At 37.1% G+C, this 27,995-nt stretch overlaps 3 protein-coding genes across 6 annotated transcripts; all 3 read right to left on the reverse strand.

The window, feature by feature from the left end:
• Positions 1-4,021: 4,021 nt before the first annotated feature.
• On the reverse strand, positions 4,022-14,225 carry LOC306884402 (BTB/POZ domain-containing protein 9-like). 4 transcript variants are annotated; one of them, XM_079440221.1, is made up of 11 exons: positions 13,953-14,114; positions 12,718-12,921; positions 11,311-11,674; positions 9,616-9,883; positions 8,598-8,820; positions 7,238-7,357; positions 6,514-6,623; positions 6,247-6,436; positions 5,487-5,594; positions 5,295-5,373; positions 4,022-4,522 (listed from the first exon to the last, which is right to left on the reverse strand). In XM_079440221.1, exons 2-11 carry the CDS (start codon positions 12,900-12,902, stop codon positions 4,364-4,366), a joined length of 1,806 nt encoding a protein of 601 aa, XP_079296347.1. In that variant the 5' UTR covers positions 12,903-12,921; positions 13,953-14,114; the 3' UTR covers positions 4,022-4,363. The 4 variants fall into 4 exon arrangements, with proteins under 4 accessions (XP_079296347.1, XP_079296348.1, XP_079296349.1 ...); XM_079440222.1 differs by having other exon boundaries at positions 4,023-4,522; positions 12,718-12,929; positions 14,108-14,225; XM_079440223.1 differs by having other exon boundaries at positions 4,025-4,522; positions 14,108-14,179.
• An 84-nt stretch (positions 14,226-14,309) lies between these two features.
• On the reverse strand, positions 14,310-19,412 carry LOC306884403 (lactoylglutathione lyase-like). The gene is made up of 7 exons (XM_079440224.1): positions 19,268-19,412; positions 18,827-19,053; positions 18,120-18,202; positions 17,747-17,887; positions 17,546-17,613; positions 15,768-15,857; positions 14,310-15,443 (listed from the first exon to the last, which is right to left on the reverse strand). Exons 2-7 carry the CDS (start codon positions 18,893-18,895, stop codon positions 15,352-15,354), a joined length of 543 nt encoding a protein of 180 aa, XP_079296350.1. The 5' UTR covers positions 18,896-19,053; positions 19,268-19,412; the 3' UTR covers positions 14,310-15,351.
• A 1,371-nt stretch (positions 19,413-20,783) lies between these two features.
• Positions 20,784-27,893, reverse strand: LOC306884751 (uncharacterized protein). The gene is made up of 4 exons (XM_079440926.1): positions 27,780-27,893; positions 24,239-25,001; positions 23,518-23,654; positions 20,784-22,555 (listed from the first exon to the last, which is right to left on the reverse strand). Exons 1-3 carry the CDS (start codon positions 27,843-27,845, stop codon positions 23,533-23,535), a joined length of 951 nt encoding a protein of 316 aa, XP_079297052.1. The 5' UTR covers positions 27,846-27,893; the 3' UTR covers positions 20,784-22,555; positions 23,518-23,532.
• Between the last annotated feature and the right edge of the window lie 102 nt (positions 27,894-27,995).

Raw genomic sequence — 27,995 nt, forward strand, 5'->3', positions numbered from 1 at the left:
TTAGTAATAACTAGTTTTTAAGGCTACTAGGTTATAATTTGAAGCTTGCAACTGTTCTCACAACTGTGGTAAATGTTTTGAGAATAAGAGTCATTTAGATCTTTTCGCCATGGACGATTTGCTCCCATCACTTCTCACAAGGCTTTTCTCTGTTGAAAAACATTTAAAAATGTTTCTCTCAGATTTGTAAAAATAACTACTTTATAAGTGTGAGTCAAAAACATTAAGATAATGACACTTAACATCTATTTACCATAGATAAATACACAGTACATTAGGCCATTTAATGGAAAAATAAGTATTTTTAGTATAATGAAGTTTAAGAAAAACTTTGTGTCGGCTAATCCAGCTATGCTAATCCAGTACCGCATGCTAGCATACTACTCTTATTATCTTTCTACCACAGCAGTGAGCTAGTATGTTGTTCTGAATTCAGCATAAGTCTTTAATATACATTTTATACAGATCTTATACGTTCACATTCATAAGCTTGTGTTAAACTCATTTATAAAAAAAATAATAATCATGTGTTTCCGATGGTTGCAAAACTATGTTTCCGCCCGGTTTCGAACCGGGGACCTTTCGCGTGTTAGGCGAACGTGATTACCACTACACTACGGAAACCTCCATATCCTGATCGCGCAAATGAAAAAAAAATATATACACGTACATTAAAGTAAAAATGTTGCATTCAATGGTTTCAATCTCTATGTCATGAGAAAGAAACCACTGTGATGATGAGTCATTTTGTGGCTATTGCACTTATGTTTCAGTGAACATAAAGTAAAACCTACTTTTTCGAACTCGTCCTAGACGGTTCGTCCGATTTTCACCAATATTGGCTCAGATCATCTTCAGACAATGCTGGCAAAAAGTTATGGAATTTAAGTTGATTCGTTTAGCAGTTTTCTAATAATAAGGGAACACATTCTACGAAAAGCACGCAAAAATGGATGCGAGGCGATATCTCTGCAACGGTTTAGCGTATTGAGACCAAACTTGGTGTGTGTTATAACCATAGACTGTTATAACAAGCATGACCTGAGGCTACCTGCAGTGTTTCGGCGCAGTGCCACCTAGTGGTCAGGAGATACGAAAAATTGCTTTTTTTTTTACTTATAATTTCTGAATGATTCGGCCAAAAATAAAAAATAAATGGTCTCTTTAAATTCGGTACATCATGCCGAGTCAAACCATATCCATATCCCATGTCAGCCATTTTGGGCGTCGGCCATGTTGAATTTTGTTGTAAAATGCTATATTTTATGAACGCATTAACGTATCGTTACGAAACTTGGTATGGGTCATCAGCACGATGCCCTGAAGGAGCCTGAGAAGTTTCGAGGCAGCGCCACTAGGGGTAAAATCAAATATTCACATGCTTATAACTTCGGGTGGGGTTGACTTATTTTCACGAGAGTTATATTTGTAGACTCCTGAATCCTTGCCGAGTCCATCGATACCAAACTTGCAAGATTTTGCCTTATGGTTTGTGCTACGTTGCATTTTAGCGCTTAAAAAAATATTTGCCAATATCTTAGAAACTGTTACTCCGATCGACACAAAACCATCGTAGGAAATTCGGAAACATAGCGTGCCTGCTATATGTTATTTGCCACAATATTGATAGTAAGTGGCACAAAAATGCAAACAAAGTCAACAGTCATTTTTCATCTACTCATATACAAATATGTGTTTAACTCCAAAACAAAATGAGATGTTTTCACCAAATTTGACACACATATGTATGAGCACACTCGAAGGACTGTGAATATTGCCTATTGTAATGAGACTGGTATTAATAGATTCCTTGGGTCGGGCTGAAAACAGTGATACCAATGTTGCCGTAGTCAGCCAAACTTCCATTTTGATTCTCTTTAAAAACCTACTTTTTCTTACTCCTCCTAGACCGTTGGTCCGATTTTCACCAAAATCAAATCATATCATCTTCAGACCATGCTGACAAAAAGTTCTGGATTTTGTGTTGATAGACAAAACTGTTTTTCCATACAACAACAATGAATTTGAGGCATGATGCCAAAATGACATTTGAGGCCGTATCTCTGCAATGCTTTGCCATATTGACACCAAACTTTGTGTGCCATTGTCACCTCAAACAGAACACACCACATCGATTTGATAACGGTGCCACCTGTTGGTCAAACGTGATAAGACAATAAATCATATTACTAGAGGTTTATTTATGTTTTTTCAGCCGTTTTGACTAAAATAATCCTAAATGGCTTCAATTACTCATTTCTGCAGTTGGTCAGATGCTCCATGCTATGCTTAGCTCCTCATTTTGCCGCTGGATTTAAGACTTTTGAAGCCTTAATTTGTGGAAGGGGCGAATTAAGACTCTTTAAACTGTTAAAGAAACCCTGTAAATGTTGCATTAGACATCAAATGGTGACCCAAACTAAAAATATTTTAGCATAAAAGTAGGCCTAAACAGATACGTCCGTAAAATCAAACACTGAATTTAAACAATATCTAAAATAATTTCTTCAGACTTTCAGATCTGTGTCGACAATTTAGTCGACACAGACCACGTTTATCCTTAACGTGAACGTTTATGTTTAGTGTGGGTTATTTTATCCTTTATCTTGTGTAATCTTGTTTTTGAGGATGAGGACGTCACAACCTGTCCATCTTAATGTTAACGTTTCGTTTGCAAATTAATCGGATTTGAATGCGTCACAAATAAATTTGTGATACAAATGTAATGGTAAAAGTTTTTTTTATATATTTATTTATCTTTAGGCAAAATATATTAAAAAAATGAAAAAAATGCATGTTTTATGTTTTGTATCGTAGCCTACGTCAGGCTTTTATGGCGTAAAACACCCAAACTGAGCAAAATTGTGCAATTTGGTGGCAATGTACACGGTCAATCGTTAGATTAAATTCTGATAGTTTGTAACAGACTACATAAAATGCATAGAAATAATGTCTTAGTAAGATTATATTTAACTGCTTAGTTTTCTAAACATATAATACAATAAATACACATAAATGTTCCTCAAAAGCCCGATGTATCATATCGGATACATTTTAACTTCAATTTTCCAATAAATGATGCATAATCAAGTAAAGCTTAGTTCTTTCTCTCCAGTAAATGTTCATTAAAAGCTGACACATGCATCACAACCAGAGGTTGGAGGTTTTTTTTGTTTTTACATTTATACTAAAAGGCCTTTTACTTGTTAACACGTATTGAAATAACATATGACAGAAAGCAAGTAGAGCACTGTGAACAACGTTTTTGAAAGTTTTGATCCAGTCAATAATTTAGAGGCCTAAGCAACTTGCATATCAAATGTAATACAGTAGGTTTGATAGGGTTAAGCGAGTCTCATTCAACCTCACAATCCCTGTAAGTCTGTCTCTATATTTCTCCAGCCCTTGGGGAAGTCTCTTGATTGCGACGAGGAAGTTTGATAGGGTGTGTCTGTTCCTGGTGGTATTATGGTGTCTCTCACCCTTCCGTGTCTGATTGAAACTCAGTATTTATTAGATGTCCTCACGGAGGGAAGCATATGAATATATGATTTGACTAAAGAGTCTCGATCTCTTTCATTGTCTGTGTTTCTCACCATCACCTGACAATAAATCAGTCAAATTCTAGACTGCATTAAAACAAAACTCATATGATATTCATTTGTGAGCATCCTGAACAGAACCAGTGATTCTTATTTGGTGGGTTCAAACCCAAGTCTGTACTAATGTGGTTCAGAGAAAGCAAAGAATAACAAACAAAACAATGCTAAATGCAAATAATAGAATGCAACTACATAATATTGCTTTTTATATTAGTGAAGATAGCAAAATAATAAAAAAAGACTCAGCAACTTCAAAAAGGGAAGAGAAAACACCCATATCTTTTTTTTGCTGACGTCAAAGACTGCACGTCCAATCAAACTCTACATTTTTTCAATGCAAACAGTCATTTGGCAGAAGTTGGTTTGATGACAACATCAAAAACATGAACAAAACTGTTCAAAGTAAAGACCATGCAGTTCATGGGGATTTAAATGTTTAATTTTAACCTGGATTGTTGTGTACTTTTCTATATTAAACAATGGTTATGTCTAATAAATGAGATCGTATCACAAAAACATTGTCTGTAATACTTTTATTACTATGGTTTTTATAGTCATCTGAACATAATAAAACAAGTGCATGTGACTGTCATTATTATATTCACCATCATGTTACATTCAGCCCAAGTATTTTCTCATAAATATAAATAGTCCTTTCTTTAGCAGCACATAACCTTGAGAACAGCCTTTTAAATTGAGCATCTCAAGTGTGTCTTGTCATACTTAATCCAAGTGAGCAGCATGGAGAAATCATCCAATGCTTATGTGTGTGGAAATGAGGAGGGTTTTTGGGACATCAGGCTCTGTGAATCTAAGTTATGGGAGCTGCATTCTGGTTTGGGCTGATCTGGTCCAGGACTTCCTTCTTTAACAACCATGTCCGCCTGTGCGGGGCACTCAAAGTGAACACAGTGGAACACCTAATGGAGACAGCATGAGGAAAAACTGCATTAGGGCAGTAATTTGATCTGCTGTAATTTTCAGTTAAGCCGGCTCAATTTGATTTCTGCATCTGAACAGATTTGGTGAAACATATCACTCGCTTAGATCCTCTGCAGTGAATGGGTGCCGTCAGAATGAGAGTTTAAACTGATAAAAACACTATAATCCACAAGTAATACCGGTCCATCCATGTCTTGTGAAGTGAAAAGCTGTGTGTTTTTAAGACACATATCAATAAAAGCTTTTTTACTTTAAACTGTTAATAATGCTTTCACTAGTTAAAAAGTTCTCACGTCTGAATCAGGAGAAAAATATGCACAGATCAAGCACCGTTTACAAGCCACAACGTCAGAAAAAAATCTAAATATGTCGGTGGATTTTGATGTATGAGGATAACGGGTTCAAAACATTTTAAGGATATATTAGATTCTTACAAACATGCAGCTTTTCACGTCACAAGACGTTAATTGATGGACCACAGTCTTGTGGATTATTGTGACGTTTTTTATCAGCTGTTTGGACTCTCATTCTGACGGCACCCATTCACTGCAGAGGATTCATTGGTGATTAAGTGATGTAATGCTATATTTCTCCAAATCTGTTCCCATGAAAAAACAAACTCATTTACATTTTGCATGACATGAGGGTAAATTTTGATCGAATTTTCATTTTTGGGTGAACTTCTCCTTTAACGTGAAGCTTGATAGAGTCACAGAACATCATGTGAGAGCGTTCAGAGAGATTACTCGCCTCATTAGATGTGTTGTGAGTTCCTACAATACGAATAAAGGATGCAGACTGTCTGTCAAACGTCAGAGTCTGCCACGACCTGTAAGAATTACATGCAAGAACCAACTTACAATTATATGTAAACACTGGGGAGATAAAACATCAAAATTATAATGCAAGCAAATAATGAGATAATAAAAACTATTTACTGACCTGCACGCCACCTTAGTGCGGTCTACAACTCTCACCCAATGTTGCTGGTTTGTGGACAACTCCACGTAATAACTATAGCTCCTCTCATCACAGTCCCATAACAGCAACCTATACACACACAGAGTCAGTATGTTTTAACCAAAGACTGAGACTTCAATGATTGAAAGGCATATTGAGGGTGAATCCAACTTGAAGGAATGTTTTGGGTTCTGAAACATGGGTATAACACATAACTATTCCTCTAAATCAGGATGTATAGAAACTGTGCAAAGTAAACTAAAAATACAACAGGTTTGATTTTGATTTAAAGTTGATTTTTTTTTTCTAGATGTTGTATAAATCATTATTTTAGCAGTAGGACTGTCATTTTAGTCCCTCTTGTGTTAACATGTCTTGCGGCTATGTTTTTGGCTACACTTCTGAAACAGTGTGGTTTATTACCTCACCCTGTTTTTTTTCCATTTACTTCCACTGTAAGGGCTTTTGTATCCACTGTTATTAGATTTGAGATGTGTGGTAGAGCAGGTTTTTGGCAAACAACTGATTCAATTTCAGTTTGTTTCATGCCCTATTGATCGTGTAAGTCATATGGTCTACTTTTATGATACTTTTAAGTAATGTTTTGAGCTGGACAGAGTCTGAGAATTTAATTTATCATCATCTAAATGTTATTTTTTAAGTTCCACAGAAGAAATTCATACGGAATCAACATGAGACAGAATTATGACTTCTACTGAACCCTGAACATGAGCTCTCGTACCGCATTGAGCCCAGCATGTATGGCTGAGCGAGCTGGATAACGATGGCTCCAGAGCCCAGCTGGTGGCAGGTGTATCCCGAGTCCCAGTCATAGTGGCTGGTGTCCCCATTCAGCAGGGCGTTTCTACTGCGACTCACACCCTCTATCACACTCGCACATGCCTGCACAGTCGCAACGTTCTCTGTGGGAACTGCAGGGAGACATGGGATGAGTTTCAGGAGCCAAGCTGATGTATGTAACTTCCTGAAATTAGGAAAACTGCATTACCCAGTATGCCTTTCTCCAACGTGAAAGGTCGCTGTGTGTACATGCACTCCAGAGCCACCAAGTGAAACACTTTGTTGACAGTGTTATGTGTCCCCACAACACGAATAAACCTGCATTCACAAAAAACACAAAACCGAAATGTTCACAAACACAGACATCAGTTAGTATAACATCTAACATCTTACAACACAGTAATTCATTTCTGTTCTCTGCAGTGGATATTTGTTTGAAGTAAATATCTTTGAGACCATACATGCCACATGGGACATCCTAAACGTTTCCGAGATACCAAGTTTTGGGTTTGACCACTCAAACTTCCTCTATTTGCCTTTTTTTTTTTTTTTTTTTTTTTAACATCACAATTTAGCAGATTTAATACAATATTTCGTTGACTTCCAACAAAAATTTTGTGGAATTTGACATTTCTGTGTGTCATTTCAATTACATCTATTAAAAACACTTCTTAAATGCAGGAACAGCTACTTTTCTATTATACACACTAGTGTACATACAAAAATATTACTTTTGGCATTTTTATATCAGTAGGCAAGAAATAAATTTGATGGACAAAAAATTTGATTTGCAACTGCAAAATGTCTTTTTTAGCCTTACCTTAATTTGAATGTAATTGAGACTTGATGTTTTCGACAGAGGAAGTAGTATGACAAAAGAATGTTTTTCAAAGATAAACAAAGCCCATTTGGTTTTGTGTAACGAGTTCTACCTGCAGACTCGTGCTGGGAAATAAAGATGCTGCCAGGAGCGGCACAGGAACTTGGAGTGATCCGCCACACGCACCCAGTCCAGCTCATCCATAGACACCTCGATATAGTACGAGTATGACCTACGGGCAAGAAAGACCACATATAACAATATGACAAATATGTAACAAAAAGTTTAGTAAAGATATTCTATATATTTAAAATGAGCCACAAGAAGACGTTGCGCCAAGTTTAACATTAGTTCTTGTGTCTTGTATCCAAAGCTATCATATGTGACCCTGGAGCACAAAACCAGTCTTTAGTCGCTGGGGTATATTTGTAGCAATAGCCAAAAATACATTGTATGGGTCAAAATTAATGATTTTTCTTTTATGCCAAAAATCATTAGGATATTAAGTAAAGATCATGCTCCATGAAGATATTTTGTAAATTTCCTACTGTAAATATATCAAAACTTATTTTTTGATGAGTAATATGCATTGCTAAGAACTTCATTTCGACAACTTTAAAGGTGATTTTCTCAATATTTACATTTTTTTTGCACCCTCAGATTCCAGATTTTCAAATAGTTGTGTATCGAACAAATATTGTCTGATCCTAACAAACCATACATCAATGGAAAGATTATTTATTCAGCTTTCAGATGATGTATATAGATCTCAATTTCAAAAAATGTACTGTTATGCCTGGTTTTGTGGTCCAGGGTCACATATCTCATATTGCTACTTTTATGGTTCATATAGTTTTTGGCCTTTTTGGAGCTCATCAGAATCAGAATCAGAATCAGCTTTATTCGCCAAGTGTGTGCAAACACACGAGGAATTTGTTGTGGTTTTTAAGAAGCTCTTGGTACATACATGCATACATACATATCTGACATGAGAACAGAAACATTTAAATAAGACTTAACAATAATAATAATAATAATAATGTGTAAGAATCTGGAACAGAAGATTTATGTGCAGATTTGTGCCTCATTATGCATATATATGAAAAATATGCATATATATTTACAAAGTACTAGGGAAAGAGTCAATAATTAGAGATGGGGAATGAATTACAGGCATGAATTACAAGATACAGGTAATAATTCCGGTGTTAGTTGTTTAGGTTGTAGATGGCATGGGGGAAAAAACTGTTTTTATGCCTAGATGTTCTAGTGCAGAGATCTGTAGCGTCTGCCTGAGGGGAGAAGCGCAAACAGGTCGTGTCCAGGGTGAGAAGGGACTGTGATGATGATATTTCATCATCACAGACTATATATATTATCTATATTATCTCATTAGCATCTATTCTCATTCCCTTTCATTATATGACAAATTTCATTTTTGTGAGTGAACTAACCCATTAATGCTGCATTACCTGCTGTCTTTGTCCCACAGCAGCAGACGTAGGTGGTTGATGATGGAGGGTTGACCCAAGCGGACCTGGATGCCAGCGGCTCGTCCCTCTTCTTCTATGGGGTGTCTTGAGAAGCCGTGGTCCAGATCATAGTTCTGCGTGTCTCCATCCAGCAGAGCAGACTTCATCTCACCCTTCACCACCACAGCACCGTGTTTCATAGTGGCAATGTTCTCCTCTGGGACTACAACACACAGAGCACAGCAGTGGAAACATTTTATCACACCAAAACAGACTTGTGGTCATGCAGTTTCAATTTCTTCGGCCTCGGGATCTGACTCCGCTCAAACATGTTTAGTTTCTTTCCCGTACATTATAATGTGTCCTGTTTCATTTTTTTTTTCTAAGGAAAAAAATAATGACTATAATATATTTTTATCATGATATACAGAAAGACCCACTAAAAGGAATAGTAACAATAGTTCATATAACAAAAAATCATACTCTTTTTAGGCATATTTAGAACCAGAAACATTAGATGTCATTAAAAGACTCGACACAGTGCAACCCCCTCAACACAGGTCCAATTCTCACTATTAACTACGATGTTTGCCTCAAAAACTTAATTAATTTGTTTCTTATTAATAGTTAGTAAGGTAGTTGTTAAGTTTAGGTATGGGGGTTGATTAAGGGATCTAAAATAGGGTCAGATGCGTAGAATATGTGCTTTATAAATACTAATAAATAGTCAATATGCATGCTTGTTAACAGTGAGAATTCAACTAAAATTGAATAAATAAAATTTAATAAGCACGAGTCAGAATAAGTATGTTGTTTCATTTTTTTCACCCATAGTTTGACATTTTATTTTCACAAATATTATATGAAACAATAAAGCAGACACTTTACTTGCATTTAACGTGGTTTCTTTGTATATAAAATCACTTTTGTTTTTTAATTTGATGCAGACACCAAACTGGGATGTCTCGTTTTTGACCTATGCATCTACAGACTGATAAGCAGAGAGAAGTAAACGCACTGAGCATGCCACGGTAGTTAAGGTCCATGTCTCTGCTCTCCGAGCGGGTCTGTATGGCATCTAGCAGGTCGTCTGGGCTCAGGAGGCCCGAGGGACGAACCACATTCAGCATTTCAGAGAGGGTCATCAGGGGCAGTCTCACTGCTGACATCACTTCCTTCGCCTCTGGGCCGTCGCCGTTGTGGTGACACCAGCGGCAGAGGGCCTGAAATATCTCCCTCTCACTTGCAGCGAAGGAATCTCTCCACACCACGGTCAACAGGGCAGACTGCAGAGAGGAAAATGAGGAAACAGAAAGATTATGTTTTCATCTTAACTAGACAAAAACATTTGTCAAGACAAACTTTGAAGTTGGCTTGAGAAAGCCTATCCTGACAGTTCGAAGCAGTTGTAAAAGCTTGAAGTTTGAAAGTTTATAAATTAAACAGATGTTGATTGCATGTTGTTAACATGTCTTTAACGTGATTAACATGTTGTTAGCATGATTACCATGTTGCTAACATGTTTTTAGCATGAATAACATGCTATTGAAGTTTGAAGTGCTGATAGCATGGCTGTATCCGAAATCTCCCCCTATACCCTCATTCACTATTCCCTACATTAGGCCACTCATACAGTTCACTTGAAGGAGTGAATGAAAACGAGTGAGTGAATTCAGACACTGAGTGCACTGGAAGCACTGCTTGCTGTTTAATAATCATTTGAAAGGGCAGCTCCAGTAGTAAGATTAAAGAATTTATCTTGAACTCTATCAGGGAAATTATGTATAAACCCTAGTTAAACAATTTAATAGTCAATTTACAATGAATTTGTGTACCTGTGTTGTATTAAGCTGTATTACGCTGTGGATGAGCGCTTTTAAAATGAATGAATGGATGATTCAGCTGCGGGCACCATCTTCTGGCGAGACGCAGGGATTCATTCGATGCGCGACTCTCACAGTGCATTATGGGTTATCTCTAGCCATTGAGTGTACATCGGTTGTACACTCGTTTTTGCGGTGCATTGTGGGATTGAATGAGTGCACTCAAGAACGATCACTATGGATTCAGACACCACTAAAAATGGCTGTTCCCTCAAATAGTGCCCTATTTGAGGGTATAGGGGGCAATTTTGGATACAGCCCAGTTAGCATTTTGTTAACATGTTTTAGTACATTGCTAGCCAGCTTTAGCATGTTGTCTTAAACACTTTAGAAGTCTTATCGTATAAGTTTTGAGCCCCTCAATGCAACTTTTCATATTTTTGATTGTCCATTTAATGAAAACAGTCAGTAAGATATAGCAATTCAAGTCAGCCCAGTATGAAGGTCTCACCTGAGACTGGTGGTTGTATTTTGAAAACTCTATAAGGAAATTCATTTTAAATTTAGTCTCAGAAGAAGAAGCAGCTTAAATAGTAAATCAGTAAATTGGCTTTCTCAAGTCAACTTAATTATTATGTTTTAAAATTGTCAAATTGGTTACACTTTATTTTAAGGTGTCCTTCTTACAGTGTAATTATACATTTAAGTACTGAGTAATATTAATTAACTAAGCCTACATGTACTTACTATATGGTTAGAGTTAGGATTGGGGGTTGGCTTACAGAGTTACTTGCATGTAATTATGCATAAGTTTTAGTAATATAATAGTAAGTACACGTAACAAGGACACCTTAAAATACAGTGCTACCATCAAATTTTCTATCACTCACCTTTGAAAGCGTGAGAAAACCATCTGACTTCAACACTTCGATGGCGTTACGGTCCATGTAGGCCATGCAGGCCTCGGTCAGCCCGTTCAGACAGTACAGACTAGCCACATCAAACACCAGACAGACATTTCGCGTGCTCAATAAAGTGCGGAGGAACTCGCATATGGAGCCTTCTAGTGGCTGGAGGTCGTAGCGGTGCGCCAGCCCCAGGAAATCTAACAGAGTCTCTTCTCTGGCTTCACTTAGAGTGGCTCGACCCGTGTACAGGTACCGCAACAACATGGAAAAAGCCTCAGCACGCGTTTCCTCCAACCGAACCTCCGCCTGGTCCCGGGACTCTTTCAGCCCTCCATACAGCAGAGCCCTGAGGAGTCAGAACGAAAGACAAAGAAAAAGAAGTTGAAATGAATGAAGACTTTTTTTTTATCAACAAGACATAAACATTCTACAAAATGGGCATCTCTTTGCAACACTGACACTGTTTTTGAACTGAACTGCCTCGAAATGTGTGTTTCTCATTAACGTGTAACAAAATGACTTTTTATTTTTTATTTTCTGATTTTGTGCAGAAAACAAAAATTGTGGATTTTGTAGAAATATCAGCATTAAATTCTTTTTCGAAGATAAACTGGTGAAACAATAATTCTGTTAGCTTTCTGAATTGATTATATCTTAATGCATATATAAATTTAGGTAATACTTTATAACAATTTTCAATTTAAAGATTTGTTAACTACATACAATGAGAAATACTTCTAAAGCATTATTAATCTTAGGTAATGCTAATTTAAACATTTACTAATACTTAATTAAAATTAAAATCTGTACATTTAGTTAATGGACCTGAGCTAAAATGAACTAGTTATATTTATATTACTTAACATTAACAAAGATGAATAAATACTGTAACAAATGTATTGGTCATTGTTTGTAAATATTAGTTAATACAACATTAAATAATGGGATCTTATTTTTACCAAAATCTAATAGTTTAGCATCAAACAATTGCTAAAAAAAAAAAGAAGAAAAGGAATGTTTCACAGTCGTGGCCTAATGGATAGAGAGTCGGACTTGTAACCCAAAGGTCGCAGGTTCGAGTCTCAAGTCTGGCAGGGATTGTAGGTGGGGGAGTGAATGTCCAGCGCTCTCTCTAGACTGAGGTGAGACCCTTGAGCAAGGCACCGAACCCCCAACTGCTCCCTGGGCGCCGCAGCATTGGCTGCCCACTGCTCCGGGTGTATGTTCACTACTGAGTGTACACTTGGATGAGTTAAATGCAGAGCACAAATTCTGAGTATGGGTCACCATACTTGGCCACGTCACTTCACTTTCACGTTTACTAATGGATTCTGCTCTTATTATAATAGAAACACTCCAATAGACATGAAACATCTCTCGAAGACTAACCTGAAATACTGGCAGCGGGCCGCCAGAATGACTCTGTGTGCAGGAAAGCGCTTCTCCTCCACCACGAAGGTGACATCGCTGTACTCTTCACCGGGAACTAAAGCGCCGAGCTGCTCTGACAGGAGATGGAGGTGGTCGATCTCAGACGCGGAGCTCATCGGCCGCAAAGGATGACTGTCACTCATGATCCCTGCTGGAGAACACCTTCACACCTCAATCATAAAGAACAAAACATTTTAATTTTTCAATGAACACTGTACAAAGGAGCATTCCTACAGGATCATATGTGACCCTGGAGCACAAAACCAGTCTTAAGTCGCTGGGGTATATTTGTAGCAATAGCCAAAAATACATTATATGGGTCAAAATGATTGATTTTTCTTTTATGCCAAAAATCATTAGGATATTAAGTAAAGATCATGTTCTATGAATATGTTTTGTACATTTTCTACTGTAAATATATCAAAACTTCATTTTTGATTAGTAATATGCATTGCTAAGAACTTCATTTGGACAACTTTAAAGGTGATTTTCTCAATATTTTGATTTTTTTGCACCCTCAGATTCCAGATTTTCAAATAGTTGTATCTCATAAATATTGTCAGATCCTAACAAACCATACATCAATGGAAAGATGATTTAATCAGCTTTCGGATGATGCATAAATCTCAGTTTTGACTGACTTATGACTGGTTTTGTGGTCCAGGGTCACATATGTCTTAGTATATTAGTTCTTTACCCCTGTCGCCTGTCACTTTCCATACTGCTAGTGTTCATCTTTTGGAAAATCGAAATCTATATATATATATATATATATATATATATATATATATATATTTAATTAATTGGTTTGTCTTGTTTTGAAATTCTCAGTCAGGGTAAATAGAGTTTCACAAATACAATTAAATTGTCAAAATTTCGAATCAAATATCAAATTTATATACATTCTGATGCAGGACACGGTTTACAATAAGAATAATAATATAGATACGTAATATAACATTCAGTAACAAAATGACGTATGATTCAGATTATGATCGAAATGATTCAATAAGATATGTCCTGACACTAATAAATGTTTATTCACTAAATAAATAAACATAATTCCGGACACCATGACTGATCATTTGTGTAATAATAAGAGCACATTCAATGCTCTATTTTCGTTAAAACAAAACAATGAAATAAAGCAGTTACGTTAGAAAACGATGTTATCGTCGTGAAAACTGACTCACCCACACTACAACAGATTCAAACTGTCTCCAGCTAACGTTATTCACTTGATTCCAGTGAATATATGCCAAATATGTATTTAACATTAAATAAAATATGCTAAAAACACATCTGTTAAGAGCTACTAATCCATCTGTTCTTCTGTAAAAACACCTACCGGATGTTTTTAATTTGTCCTCCGGAAGTTCCGTGTTAATGTTGCAGCGCCTCTAGTGGACGGAGGAGGAATAACGTCATTCTGCGACTGAGTGCTGCATCGACCTGGATTTCAGGAGCTTTTAGATGTATTAGCACCACTATTTTAGGCCTACAACAAAACAAATCTTGGCAACTATATGAAATAAAATAAGTGTATTTCAGTTAATGTATATTTAAGTATAATAACCCTAATTTGTTCTCTAAAATACAAAGGCCTAATGCTTTATATCTATTAATTACATGATGAATCAGTAATCGGACAATTAAAGTACTCACAAAGAAACCACAAGGAGTCTTCAACAGGGGCTCAAATCATTGAAAGTTAAACAAAAATACAATATTATGCTAACTCATGCCAAGCTAAATTTCAGCTCACTCCTTCTTTTTGCATTAAAATGTAGAAATTCAAATTCTCTTCTGTGCTTTATGACTGAGAGCTGAACAGCTCTAACAGACAAGCCCTACTAAAATTATTTTTTTATTGTAGCTTTATAATAATGCATTCTTACAGCTTCTCAAGAGGTGTTACCAACTGCCTTACTTCTTCTGGCACAAATGATGACAGAAACTGGTTGGATTGCTGCCCAGCAAGATTCTTCATTTTGACCAACCCCATTTTGCAAGTGTTAACAGCCGACTCTGCTTTAAGACACATTTTAATGCTGGTCAGCCGTTTGAGTGCTTTATCTTCTTAAACCTGGTTCAGTGTAAACCACGTGTTCAGACATGTTCAAATATGAAAAGTATGTTTGCAGCTGCATTTCCTTTCAATTTAACTCATACAAATCTTATTGTCTTTTTAACAGGGCGCATACCAATATTGTATCCTAAAACAAATGTACTAGACTCCTTCAAACAGTCAATGAAAGAGTGACACAAAAATACTTGCCTTGCTTTATTTTAACAAAGGTAGGGTTTTAAAAAATTCAAAAAATATTTTATTTTAGTAATGTAAACTTTTGGGGTTAGACTCTATGGAGGACTGCATTATTTCAAAAAGTAAATGTCAAATTATAGTGTCATATCTTATATTCAGGTGACCAGATGTCTAGCACACTGCCGCTGTCATGTCAAAGATTGCCAGTCTTCTTAGTGGACAGCTTTCCATGCTGTCCACAGAGCAATCCCCCATTCTGATCACCCAACTGTCCTTGATTTTCACAACTAGTGTCTTCTGATCAGGTCACAGCATAACAACAGTCTTTAAGAAGTGATGGACACCATGTTGTTAGGGCTGAGAATCTCAATCCAGTAACCATCAGGATCCTGAATAAAGGCCAGGCCCTTCATTTTACCTGCAAGTAATAAATAAATAAATAATTTAATTATTATAAGTTTATTTCAGTGACATTCGGTCTTTGGAGATCAAAGTGTGTTATTTTGCATTTATAATCCAATTTTCTTCGTATTGCATGTATACAGAAAATGTGCATACTCTGTGCACAGCACATATGCTATATAATCCAGAAATAAGAGTATGCCATTGAGAATATAGTCACAGTAACATGCAAATATAAACATCCAAACATGCAAATTCTGTGACACTACAAAAGAGTGTGTTGCAGGTGGAGAAACACTATGTGCTTAAAATAATCATAGGATAACATAAAAGAAATTACCATCATCGGGCTTTTTAACAAAGGTCACTCCATTCTCTTCAAACAGCTTGCAGGCAGCATAGACATCCGGTACAGCAATTCCTATATGGCCTAAGAAAAAAAATTATATTTTTCATATTTTAGGTTAATAATGTAATATAAAGATATTACAATATACTTTTATCTAGAACTATATTTCACATAATCACAATCATCTAAAATAATGCATGGAATACATATAATATAAAATACAGAATAATGCAACATCATGAATGTCATTTGATCATTACATTTCCTACTGACTTGGGTTTCACAATCCTTCCTTTGTTTTGTGAATCACAAGTATGGGAGCGTTTATTTGCATCTCTGATTTAAACTTCAGGAGCCAAAATGGCAGAGGAAATAAATGTGAATTTGAATAGTGTGCATTATTGATCAAAAATGTTCACTGAAGTCCCCGTGTGGCATTTTTAGTGCAATAAAAAGTTTAGTTAAAATATATGCAAGTAAATATTGCGGTTTAATACTGTATATACTGATACAGTGAACTACATACTGAAATTTGGAAAATAGGCCCAAAATATTTGAACTAAAATATTCAGGGCATATGGTTTATTTCAGTTATTACATGAAAAGTTTTGAATTCAATTGCTGTTTAGCTGAAATTATGGTTTCTATAAATTAAAGCTGCAGTCCGTAACTTTTTTTTTGGTTAAAAATGATCCAAAATCAATATTTGAGCAAGTACTATCGCCTTACTTTAGCCCGATTCACAACGGTTATCTTATAATAATGTTTTCTAATTTGAGTGGTACAGGTAGATTTTCACTGGAAATTCGAGCATGGCACTGCATCGTTACGTCACGTCTGTAAACATAAAGAAGTTGTCCCGGCTAGTAGGCTATCGCATGTAAGGATCCTGCAGGTGGTGGATCATTTATAGCATTTTGATGGCGGATTATAATCCAGAAAGGATTATATGACACATGTGAATGAAATTTAATTATATTCCAGTTTTAAATGTGCTTCTGTTTACAGATAGCCTGGGATTACACAAGATTTGTATTTTAAAGAGAATCAGTTCGAAGAGAGCATAGTTTGCTTTTTGGGTTAAAAGAATTTCTTGGTATGAAATTCGAATGGCATGACGATTAGAGATTAGACTACAGAAATTGAAATGCTAATACACACTATACTCATAGTCACACAATGCTGATGTTGTTAACATTAATAATTTGAGAATAAAGTATAACAATAATAATAATTTGCACCGTTTGATGTGATATGAGCTAACCGATCTTGGTAGCGTGATTTATTGTAATGCTTTTTTTCCTCAGTTGGTCAGAACAAACGTGGCAGACTTGTTACTTGTTCAGATGACAATACCCGGTGAAAATTCTTATTTGGGTCATATAATCCAAGACATAGGCTAGAATCTGTGATTACTAAGTATAGGATTCACACCGGTGCGGTGTCTGACAGCTACATATTCACCTCAAAACATTATATTCATCCGCGCTGGAGCCATGCCAGAGTACAACCCCAAGCACGGAATTAGTAACTGCAATTCCAGGTTTTCAAACACAGATGGCAACAAAGAGGCAAAACTTACAGACTGCAGCTTTAATAAAAAGCACCCTTTTAAACTGGTTCAGTGTACAAAGATCAAAGTACGTAAATATAGACATGACATATCTGCCTACTGTACATGTCTCTCTTTCTACATATATGTATATATTTTTTAGCTATATAGTCCAGCCTATGACAGACAGAAATGGTGTCACGCATGTTATATTTACCAAAGCCTCTTGGGTCTGAGTTGCCGTTGTGGTAAGACTGGCTGTCATCTGTCTCTGAGCCCCAGTTACTAATAAAAAGACAAATGAGAAATACAGAATGGCACATAAAAACAGCCAGACGATGAGTGCTCAACTGGCTGATAGACCAGGAAGGTTTTCATTTGTTCCTTACAGCACACACACACACACACACACACTTACTGTGTGAGCTCTATAGTGGCTCGACGGGAGAATGTCCAGGCTGTCCTCTCCTTCACATCTGCAGGGATCTCTTTCTTATCCTCATAACCCAGAAAATACAGGGTGAATCTCATGGAGGGGAAATCAAACTTCTGTAACAGCCTACAACGAAACATTCGCATTAAAAAATACTTCATTGCAAAGATCAGCAAACTACTGTACTTGACTGATAAACCCATTCACATTCTTCTTTACTAAAATTACTAAAATGCATTTTATCTAAACATTTCTACATACACAGCACATTTAGATATTACAAAGTAATTAGCCTAAAACTAAAATGAATCATATCAAGACTGAATTCCCATTTCTGGTAGAGAAGAAGTTCTCTCACGTCATTCCCAGTATGCGTGTGTAGAAATCCAGGGATTTCACCGGATCCTTCACCCGCAGCATCGTCTGCTGCATCATGAAGTCCTACAGCAGTGGCATAAATAAAACTGATAAGGTGATGAAAAATGATAAACAGTGGAATAACCTGTTTTCAAACCTTTGAGTTACATTATTAATAGAATTGCAATATTACAATTACTCAAAAGATCTTATTCTGTCATCTCTAGCAGCTATTGATGTGCCGTTATGGTTATATGTAATTATGTTAAGATTATTTATGACTTGGCTTTTCCAAGAATGGACAAAAAGTGTTAATATTTCCTAATATTACTAGGTTTTTCCTGATGAAAAGTTTGTTGGTGTTCTTCTAGTAATATTTATATGTAGGCACTGCTCTGTCTGTGACACTGGAGGAGCCACAGGTCAACATTTCATCTGTGTAAAATGTCAAAGGTCATCCTAGTAACTTCTAGCAATCAGCATTACACACAGAATCAAGTCTGTATTGATTTTCATATCCATATGACTCAGCAATACAGCACTTGCGCATACAAACTCAGCTGAGGAACTAAAAGAGACCCAGAGATGCAAATAAATCGCTGTAAAGTATGAATCGCGGTAGTTTTAAAGAATAGGGAAATGTGCGACGATCTTCATGTTTGATTGACAGGTCTCGCCCTAGTTCTGGACTCAAGTGCAGCGTCTTACTTTAGTGATGGGGTTCCCCTCTTTACACGCAGCGGCAGCTGCTTCATTCGTCAGCCCTTGGTCGGTCATTTTCAGTTGCGTTTCGGCTTGATGGTCACTTGGCGGCTGACACTTTGGCGGAAAGATCTCACACAGGGGGCGTGGTCATTGCGCATTGCGTCAGCGGTCTGACGCAACTGTGGGAGGGGCGATGAAATAACCGAGATGCTGTAATTTAACTGTCCTTCCTGCAGAGAGCGAACAAGTGTTTCTCAGTGAGTGCATTATTTTCCATAAACGTGCTAATGTATTAAAATTAAGAGAACTGTGGTGTTCTCTTCCCCTCAGATAAACGTAACAAAAGGGTTAAAGAACTAATGCTGCGCCCCAATTCGCATACTATCCGTCCTAATTCGTATTATTTATGTCCCAAATCATAGTATGTTTAAAAAAGTAGATTACCGGATGGTCTACTACTTCCGGTTACAATTCGAAGAGCAGATCGATGCACACATCCATTGGGAAGGGCTCGTCCCTATGCCCTAAAGCCCGATGATGGATCTAAGACAAAAAGAGACATGACTATACGAGTGACACGTCACAACACATTGCGCGGTGGACGAGGATTCGATTAGAACTACAAACACGCATAAAAAGTGTTAAAAAACGACAAACATGGCGGATATCGGATAGGTAGAGAAAGGGATTTGAGTGATAAATAATCAATGTCTGACCTGATGAAAAAATATTTATTTAATGTTATCCACGTTATATTTCATCTGCAGCAACACTGTGAACTTTTATAATGATACGTATGGCCATTAACTTTTAAATGCATCATTATGTAAACACATGAGAGTTCTTGGCATGAAAGACCAGCTTCTTTAGCCCCTATTATTACTCTTGAGGTATGATGAAAAACACATTTTACCAATATAAGATTTAGTAATAAAAATAAATAAATAAATACATAAAAATTGTGCTTATAGATTAATGACCAAGATAGGAGCACTTTTTTGTGGAAAGTAGATAACTTGGCTGGAATTGTATCTATATTATAATTACACAACAAAACAAAATTTTGTTAGAACAGGATATAAACACACTGGAATGTAGGTGTCTCCGAATTCACCCTATTGCAGTGATGCAGGTAGAAGAACATGCACATACATGTAGATATTATGTGAATTTTATGTGTGCACATAAATAGAAATTGAATCATTAAATCATTCAAATACAGACATATTAAAAAGTTCATCTATTCTCCATTTAGTCTTGATAATGCACCTTAAATTAAATAAATAAATTGACTTAAATGTCCAAGAGCGTCTTATTGTTTTAATAAATAACAAAGATGGCGATGGGAAACGAGCTAGCAATTAAGTTAATACAAATGCACATGGAACATATTTTAGAATATTTGCAAACTGACAAGATAATGTGATTATATATCACAATAAATAACTTTCTTGGATTGGATAAATTATAAATATCATAAGCCCTTCTAAATTTTAAAAAATCTAGGCTACATCCTCATCCACCTTAGTCTTCCTCAGAATCCCATAATAATCCATCAGCTAAAATGAAGTCATACTATTGATAAACCTGTTTTCTTTGACTCCCTTAGACTCTACCAAGGCCTGTTAACATTGAAAGCAGTTACTTGTTGGGGAATTCTAATACCATCATAAATGCCTCCTGTATGATTCAATCTTTCTGTTGACCCAGTCTTCCAGTCTCTGTAGCTCATGTTTACAGAAGAATGTCCTTCCTTTATATATTTTTCCAGCACTCCTCCTCATTGTCTTCAGCTGTCTCATCTCCGCTCGAGGTTGTAAACGCTCTCTTCACCCCTGTGTACCCTCTTTGTGGTTGATTACAAAACATGAAACTCAGGAAACTAACTTTCAAAACTGTTGCTTTTTGATCCTATCTTAAAGTTAAAAATGGATGTGTAGCAAGAATTTTCCATAGCATTCAAGAACTTTATACTCATGCATTTTACTTACTTTTGTCATTTAGCAGACGCTTTTGTCCAAAGCGACTTACAAATAAGAAAAAGTAACTACAACTAAAAGTTACAACTCTATAAATACTATCTACCCACATACTTAAAATAAAGAAATTAAATAAAATTGACACATGCATATAACAACATTTCAATAATAAACATATAAATGAAAAAACTAAAATAAAAAGTGATACTTCTATCCCTTGCCGGTGTCCCTGCCCGGTGGAGTCGCACGGTAGAGTTGATGGTCTTTACACTCTTTACTTTTGTCATTTAGCAGACTTTTATATTGTATATTATATATTTTATAGACGTTTTATCGGCCGCATGCACCTAGCCCGAAGTTAACTTCTGGTCTGTGTTGGTTTATCGGTCTGGCTGATGCCATCTCAAACACAGTTAATGTTAAAGTGATGATGAGTAGACTGAAGTTGGGCTTTTAAGATTGTAATTTATAAAAGAAACTTTGATTTTTGAGAAATTGCTAAGCTAAAATGGGCTGCACACACACACACACTTTTAGACAGAAATTGAGGGTGAAAATAGGTTTATAGGCCTAGATATGTATCCATACAAAATCTTAACAGTCTTAAAAAAAAATACAGTACATGCACACAAAAGACACCAATGCACAGAAACACACAACATGATCAGTTAATTTTTAATTACATTGTTTAATTAAATATTCATTCAACTTTCTATTTAATGAAATGTGTTAATGGGGTTGCTATGGTACACTAAAGACAATAGTGTCAATTTACTGTTAAAAATAAAATGATTTAAGCTGTTGTTCTCTTTTTATATCGACCCATTTTACCTGAATGTTGTGCCGTGGCTCAAGAAGGTACCTGCTGATACTTTAACTCTCATAATTTTAAATGTGAAAAAGTATAAAATATATTTAAGAGACCCATGCTAATTTATAAGAATATCATTAGATCTCATGCAAACCTTATTTGATGGTATTATAAGTCATTTACCAAAACGTGGCCCATTTTAGCTGACTTCACCCTATGCAACTGAGGGAATAAAAAACTATTAAAGCAATGTGAAGTCACGTGCATCGTCAATGAGAGGAAATAAGAATAAACTAAATAAATCATAAATGTTCATCAGATTATTTTTTGGCTGCGTGCAGTTTAAGATGCATATTCAAGGTGTATTTATAAGGGAAAGTCTTTCCACAGTCTGGACAGGAGAACGGCCTCTCTCCTGTGTGAATCCGCGTGTGTTTCTGCAGCGTCGTGAGGCGTGAGAATCCGCTTCCACAAACGGTGCAGCAGAAGTGTTTTCCAGAGTGACAATCCTTGTGGTGGCGATTCAGATTGGTTTGACTGAAGAACTTCTTATCGCAGTGCGCGCAGGCGAACGGCCTCTCGCCTCTGTGTTTATACAGATGACTCTGGAGCCAGGTGGTGCCAGGAAACGTCTTCCCACACTCACCACAAACGTGCTTCTTCAAATTCTGTCGTTTCTCACCAGTGTGTATGGAACTGTGCATTTTCAGCCAGTCAGCACAACGGAAGCCCCTCCCGCAGAGATCGCAGACGAACGGCGCCTCGCCTGTGTGTATTCGCACGTGAAGCACCAGATGTGCCTTGCGACCGAACTCCTTGCCGCACAGCTTGCATCGGAACTTTTTAACAGGAGACTCGGATAAATGCTCCGTTTTCTCTCTTGTTTTAATCACAGGCTTCATATCGATGCAATCAGGACACCAAGACAGAGAAACAGATTGACTTGAGAAGAGAGAGAAAAAAACACACAAAACCAGTGTTAAGTGTCAATTTTCCGCAATTGAAATGTATACATCATCTGAAAGCTGATTAAATAATCTTCCCATTGACGTATGGTTTGTTAGGATCGGACAATATTTGGCTGAGATACAACTATTTGAAAATCTGGAATCTGAGGGTGCAAAAAAAAAATCTAAATGAGAAAATGGCCTGTCTAAAATGAAGTTTTGATATATATGCGGTAAGAAATTTACTAAATATCTTCATGGAGCATGATCTTTACTTAATATCCTAATGATTTTTGGCATAAAAGAAAAATTGATAATTTTGACCCATACAATGTATTTTTGGCTATTGCTACAAATATACCCCAGCGACTTAAGACTGGTTTTGTGGCACAGGGTCACATTTATTGCTTGCTAAAAATGTTCCTTAAGTGTGTGAAACCTATATATATAATGCCATGGTTAGATTATGGTCAGTGTAGCAAAACCATGGTTTAACTACTGTGTTTTTGGTTGAATTTGTGGTAAAACCATGGTTAATTTTCTGACATTGTTTACAAGATGTTTTACAACCGTCTTTTCTCAGCTGAAACACTTGAGCGATTGCATGAGACGCATTTTAGTAAGTTTTGTTTCTTTCAAAATATCTTCTCATGTTAATTCATGTTTATTTCGCGCTACCAAGAAACAGGAAGAGATGATGTTCACGCACCGTTTGAGGCGGATAAGCATCAAAACCACATTTCTTGCTTGAATTTCGTGATAAAACTGACATTTAAAGGCTGAAATTTAGTTTCATCACCTGAAAACAGCACAGAATATCGATTTTGTGATTTAAGAAACTATATTGCCAACCCAGTCATACTTTCTCTTACCCATGCATATAAATTTGAACTTAAACACCAATTTGTGCTTTAAAGGTTACAAACCCGTTTTGAAAATTGAGCTGAAAGCACTTACTTGCAAGGTTGCTGTTCAAAGGAACATTCTCTGAGACTGTGCCAACTTCAGACACTTGTTCTGCTTCACTTCAAGACAGACAGCCAGTGCTGCCCCCTCTGGTATGGAAAAGTTGCTCAGTAAACCTTTGCAAAAATCTAGAAAAAAAGATAAACAAGACATAACTTTATATATGAAGTGTATTAACTGAATTCAGGTAGTGATGGAAATTTACCAGATTCATAGAACAGTGGTTATACATGTAGCCAACACACAAAGCTCTTCTAATGTTTCTATATAATTATTTTTATGGTAACCAAATAAGAAAGTTCTGGGAACATGCCGAGAACGGTAAGGCAATGTCTCTGAAACCACAGTGAGCGGTCTATTTACCTAAAATAAAACGTTCCTGTCTAACCATTAGAAAATGTTAGAATGTCTGTTCTAGTAACCAGAAAAATATGTGTCCACGTTCCTGAAACTAGAAACTGATGTCTGGGCATGACTTGTAAAATATAAGCAAGTGAGAAAAACAGGGATGAAAAGGTGATAGAAAGGTTCTTTATTTTGGCACTAAACATGTATAAGATTCAGAAGAAAAATCATCAATAAAACGGACATGGCTCAAACAATTCAAAACAAATCGAATAAATCAGGAATTCATGTAACATGCATGAATGTGCATTACATCAACTTTTAGCTGCGTGCCGTTTACGATGCATATTAATTGAGTTTTTATTACTGAAAGTCTTTCCACAGTCTGGACAGGAGAAAGGCTTCTCTTTTGTGTGAGTCCGCGTGTGTTTCTGCAGCGTAAAAAGGCGTGAGAATCTGCTTCCACACACTGGGCAAGAAAACGGTTTGTCGTCAGAATGAGAATCGACCTGATGCCGTTTAAGATTGGTCTGACTGTAGAAGGTCTTGTCGCAGTACGCGCAGGCGAACGGCCTCTCTCCTCTGTGTTTGTACAGATGACTCTGGAGTGCAGTGGAGCCAGTAAACTTCTTCCCACACTCGTCGCAACTGAAGCTCTTCGCAAGCTTTCGTTTGTTACCCGTGTGAACACTGCTGTGCAGCTGAAGCCAGTCTTTACGACGGAAACCCCTTCCACAGAGTTCACAGACATGTGGTGCCTCACCTGTGTGTATTCGCATGTGACGCACCAGGCTTATGTTCTGGCGATACTCCATGCCACACAGCTTACAGATGTATTTTTTAACAGGAGTCTCACTGCTGACTTTTTCAACAGAAGTCTTACTGCAGTTTAAGGGCAGGGAGATGAAAGGTTCGGCTTTTGTTTTAATATCCAAAGGACTTTCATCTGGCATCTGAGTACTTTTTACTTTATATTTCAGCCGTTGGCAAAAGAGCACACCTGATTCCTCCATTTTGCTCAGCACCAAAGTTTCAACACCCTCCTTATTCGACCCAGACCTTTGATCTCCAGGAAAAGACTTTCTGATCACAGGCTTCATGTCGATACAGTCAGGATGCCAGTCCATCAACTAGGGAAACAGATAGAATAGAGATGTAAATATTCAGATTTATTCCTCAACAGTATTATGCTTAAAACCCAAATTTCCCATATATGAATAATACAATAAGCCTATAATTTATTTGGCCACTTACACCACACTTGGCCTGTTGTACAAGAAACGTGTTCAATAAGACTAAGAGGAATTGAGAGAAACGTATTATGCATTTATTGCAATAACAAGCAAACAACAGGAAAGAGTCAACAGATGGAAATCAGTGGACCAGTGACAGAACCTGTTTCAGGATGCAAGAATATAAATTAAAAAATAAAATAATAATATATATTTATCCCCCCCCCCCCCCCCCCCCGAGTCAAGTCGAGCTTTATTGCCATTCTGTATGGACATATAGTGGAACGAAATGTCGTGTCTTGCAGGACCACGGTGCTACATACTAGTTAAACATAAGATAAACATACAACAATGCAAGTATAGGAAAAACAATAAAGCTATACAACAGTCAACCATCTGACTATACATATACTATAAATACTATAACTACTATACCTAGTGAGCTCTCACATCCTGGGGAAAAAAGCTGTTGAGCAATCTGACAGAGCGAGCTTTGATACTCCGGTACCTTCTACCTGATGGTAGGAGCTGGAAGAAATTGTGGGAGGGGTGGGTGGGGTCCTTCACGATGCTGTTGGTTTTGCTGGAGCATCGTGCAAGGAAAATGTCCAGGATGGAGGGGAGAGCGGCACCGATGATCTTTGCGGCAGTGTTCACTTTCCGTTGTAGGGTCTTGCGGTCAGCAGCACTGCAGTTCCCATACCACACAGTGATGCAGGTGGTCAGCACACTCTCAATGGTGCCCCTGTAGAAAGTGGTGCGGATGGGTGGCGGGAGACTTGCCCTTTTCAGCCGGCGGAGAAAGTGGAAGCGCTGTTGTCCCTTCTTGTTGAGTGGCGTGATGTTGGTGGTCCAGGTGAGATCCTCTGTGATGTGCACCCCCAGGAATTTAGTGCTGCCGACTCTCTCCACGGTCGAGCTGTCGATGGTCAGTGGGGGGTGGTCAACAGAGTTTCTCCTGAAGTCCATCACAACCTCTTTTGTCTTACCCACATTGAGGGAAAGGTTGTTAGCACCACACCATTCAGCCAGCTGTGTCACTTCCTCTCTGTAGTGCGTTTCATCATTGTTGCTGATGAGACCTACCACTGTTGTGTCATCAGCAAACTTGATGATGTGGTTGGAGCTGGACTTGGCAGTGCAGTCGTGGGTCAGCAGTGTGAAGAGCAGCGGGCTGAGCACACAGCCTTGTGGGGCACCTGTGCTCAGTGTGGTAGTGCTCGAGGTGCTGTGGCCGACACAGACTGACTGAGGTCTTGCAGTTAAAAAGTCCAGGATCCAATTACAGAGGGAAGTGTTAAGGCCCAGCAAGTTTAGTTTGTGGATGAGCTGTTGTGGGATTATTGTGTTGAATGCTGAGTTGAAGTCGATGAACAGCATTCTTACATAAGAGTCTTTCTGTTCCAGGTGAGTAAGAGCTAGGTGGAGAGTGATGGATATGGCATCGTCCGTGGAACGGTTTGGACGGTATGCAAACTGGAATGAGTCCAGCGTGTTTGGGAGACTGGACTTGATGCGATGCATGACTAACCTCTCAAAGCACTTCATCATGAATGGGGTCAGTGCTATGGGACGATAGTCATTCAAACAGGACACAGGTGACTTCTTTTTTAGTACTGGAATTATGGAGGTGGATTTGAGACACGTGGGGACACATGCATACATGTATGTGTGTGTGACCCTGGAGCACAAAACCAGTCTTAAGTCGCTGGGGTATATTTGTAGCAATAGCCAAACATAAATTGTATGGGTCAAAATGATAGATTTTTCTTTTATGCCAAAAATCATTAGGACATTAAGATCATGTTCCATGAAGATATTTTGTAAATTTTCTACTGTAAATATATCAAAACTTAATTTTTGATTAGTAATATGCATTGCTAAGAACTTCATTTGGACAACTTTAAAGGCCATTTTCTCAGTATTTTGATTTTTTTTTTTTTGCACCGTCAGATTCCAGATTTTAAAATAGTTGTATCTCAGCCAAATATTGTCCTATCCTAACAAACCATAAATAAATAGAAAGCTTATTTATTCATATGTATAAATCTCAATTTCAAAAAATTGACCCTTATGACTGGTTTTGTGGTCCAGGGTCACACACACACAAATATATATATATATACTATAGGCTCATATGACGCTGAAGACTGGAGTAATGATGCTGGAAATTCAGCTTCGTCATCACATGAAATAATTACACTATATTACTAAATAATTCACTTTTTGTAGTTGATCAGGTAAAGCCACACATGTAATTTATATAATCTCTGGTCAGTTTTATAATGTTGGTCCTTTATTAAATACTGATGATTATTGATGAACTAATGAATTTTAATGCATATACATGTATAATAAAAAGGAGAAAAAAAGAGAACCGTTTATTTGCTTCTTATTGACCTAGTTTGCCAAGCCCTGCATAAGAATATGCCTACAAAACACACATTTTTACAAAACCATAGTTATTAAATGATATTTAGATTGCGTTTAACAGATTACACTTTTCTTAAAACATTCGCAATATGTTTGTAAAGAGTGTCATGGACAGATGTTTGCACTGTTTTGATCAGCTTCCAGTCATTTGTCAACTCACGTTCACCTCTTTATAGTTTTGAACTTTAAACCTATTAAAAACTACCGGTTAATCATTTTAAAACCTAATGATAAAGGACTTACTTGCAAAGAAGCAACATTCACAGTTTCAGTGAATTGATCAAATCCATTTAAAACTTTCTCGTGCATGCATCTTCTTCTTTATCTACTGTTAGATAGCTTGACCAAAAATAGACAGTGCTGCCCCCTCCTGCCTTTAAGAATAGCCTAGTTTCCAGCTACTCTGGGGAGGGGTGTTTTTTGGGAAGTTTTTGTATTGCTCATCTGTGTCCACAGTGC

This window comes from Barbus barbus (genome assembly GCF_936440315.1).
Source record: "Barbus barbus genome assembly, chromosome: 18".
Taxonomy (NCBI): domain Eukaryota; kingdom Metazoa; phylum Chordata; class Actinopteri; order Cypriniformes; family Cyprinidae; genus Barbus; species Barbus barbus.

Bases quoted from the DNA above. Each gene is read 5' to 3' on its own strand.
- LOC306884402 (XM_079440221.1), bottom strand. From the start codon at position 12,902: ATGAGTGACAGTCATCCTTTGCGGCCGATGAGCTCCGCGTCTGAGATC. The intron at 7,358-8,597 runs GTAATGCAGCAT...TCTTGCCCGTAG, and splicing joins CTGTGGGACAAAGACAGCAG to GTCATACTCGTACTATATCG. The intron at 6,437-6,513 runs GTAATGCAGTTT...GTCTCCCTGCAG, and splicing joins GTTGGAGAAAGGCATACTGG to TTCCCACAGAGAACGTTGCG.
- LOC306884403 (XM_079440224.1), bottom strand. From the start codon at position 18,895: ATGACCGACCAAGGGCTGACGAATGAAGCAGCTGCCGCTGCGTGTAAA. The intron at 17,888-18,119 runs GTGAGAGAACTT...GTTTCGTTGTAG, and splicing joins ACACGCATACTGGGAATGAC to GCTGTTACAGAAGTTTGATT. The intron at 15,858-17,545 runs GTAAATATAACA...TTTTTTTCTTAG, and splicing joins CTCAGACCCAAGAGGCTTTG to GCCATATAGGAATTGCTGTA.
- LOC306884751 (XM_079440926.1), bottom strand. From the start codon at position 27,845: ATGCACGAGAAAGTTTTAAATGGATTTGATCAATTCACTGAAACTGTG. The intron at 25,002-27,779 runs GTAAGTCCTTTA...CTGTTTCCCTAG, and splicing joins TGAATGTTGCTTCTTTGCAA to TTGATGGACTGGCATCCTGA. The intron at 23,655-24,238 runs GTAATAAAAACT...CTTTTTTTCTAG, and splicing joins AGACTGTGGAAAGACTTTCA to ATTTTTGCAAAGGTTTACTG.